The sequence below is a fragment of the Branchiostoma belcheri genome, unplaced genomic scaffold (genome assembly GCF_001625305.1).
Source record: "Branchiostoma belcheri isolate BF01 breed outbred unplaced genomic scaffold, Haploidv18h27 scaffold4, whole genome shotgun sequence".
NCBI classification, from domain to species: Eukaryota; Metazoa; Chordata; class Leptocardii; order Amphioxiformes; family Branchiostomatidae; genus Branchiostoma; species Branchiostoma belcheri.
The window spans coordinates 5,440,027-5,441,033 of NW_017804020.1; the positions used below are offsets into that span (position 1 = coordinate 5,440,027).

The following is a 1,007-nucleotide window of genomic DNA, read 5'->3' on the forward strand; positions in this document are numbered from 1 at the left end:
ACTTGGATTCTACAAACTGAGGATTGATTTACAAAGCTAGCCTTACTGACCGTCAGCATTCAGATCATTCTGATGAAATGGAAAAGGTGTCACCAAGAGTCAAGTAAGTCATTCACTAAATGGTCTGCAATTAAGCATTGTGCCATATTTGTCCATGTGCTATAAGTTTGCTTACTAGTTAAGCTTATATGATAAAATAATGAGATATACTTTCAGGCCATGCTTATCTAGATGGGCGGAGATTAAGGGAAAGGGCATGTCATTTCAAGAGTTTAAGGGGAGAGTTTGTGAAGCTGCAAAGCCTTTCTAAAGAAATGCATTTAATTCAGGTCACTATCCTTCCCACCTTAAACACATCAGGTGGAAGGGAATCTATGCCTTTAGTACTTGCAGATGTCTACCTGTTCCTACCTATAATATATGAATAAATGAATGGTTCATTTACCTCAGATGACAAGAAAATCATAAAATGGCAGCAATTAATAGCAATACAACTTGACAATGCATTAAACATTAAAAGTTTACAATCATTCAGTTTGATAATCATTTAAAACCAAATTAACACAATAAAGAATTTAAATTATGTTTCTTGTTGAAAAACCTATAGGAAATTTTGTCACAAAGTTTATGAGTAAATGTTTCCCAAAGAATGCTGTGCCAAATCTGGAAAAATGATGGATTAACATACAGCTTTATATATATATATACCCTCCATGTACATTGTAGCAAGACTTTGATTTTTGATCTCATAAACTTATGACAATCTGCTGTTCCTCCAGCAGATAATCTTTAAACTCTAATTAGAGGGTGGCCACTGGCCAGGTTCAGGTCTTTCCCTGCAATCAGACAGACTGGCAGTGATATCTGCCACAATAACCTTTAGCCTGTGGGGCTTATTGATGTACGTCATCAGCACACAGGACATGCCCAGGTCTGCTGCAAACTTATTACTTTCCCCTTGAACCAAACTGATATGACCTTCAGTTGTTGTATAGTTTGTCAATTAC

At 36.1% G+C, this 1,007-nt stretch overlaps 2 protein-coding genes across 3 annotated transcripts in view; one reads left to right on the plus strand and one right to left on the minus strand.

The window, feature by feature from the left end:
- The window catches only part of LOC109477234 (mitochondrial inner membrane protease subunit 2-like), a 50,225-nt gene that overhangs the window by 38,009 nt on the left and 11,209 nt on the right, over positions 1-1,007 (minus strand). The gene's annotated exons all lie outside the window — the stretch shown is intronic.
- The window catches only part of LOC109477210 (leucine-rich repeat neuronal protein 1-like), a 37,665-nt gene that overhangs the window by 27,578 nt on the left and 9,080 nt on the right, over positions 1-1,007 (plus strand). The window contains exon 1 of one of the 2 annotated variants that reach the window (XM_019778279.1): positions 60-103. The exons of the other annotated variant lie outside the window; for it this stretch is intronic. Coding sequence (XP_019633838.1) covers positions 73-103 — 31 coding nt within the window. The 5' untranslated portion in view covers positions 60-72. Of the gene's footprint in view, positions 1-59; positions 104-1,007 lie in introns of those variants that run through there. 2 annotated transcript variants of the gene reach the window in all.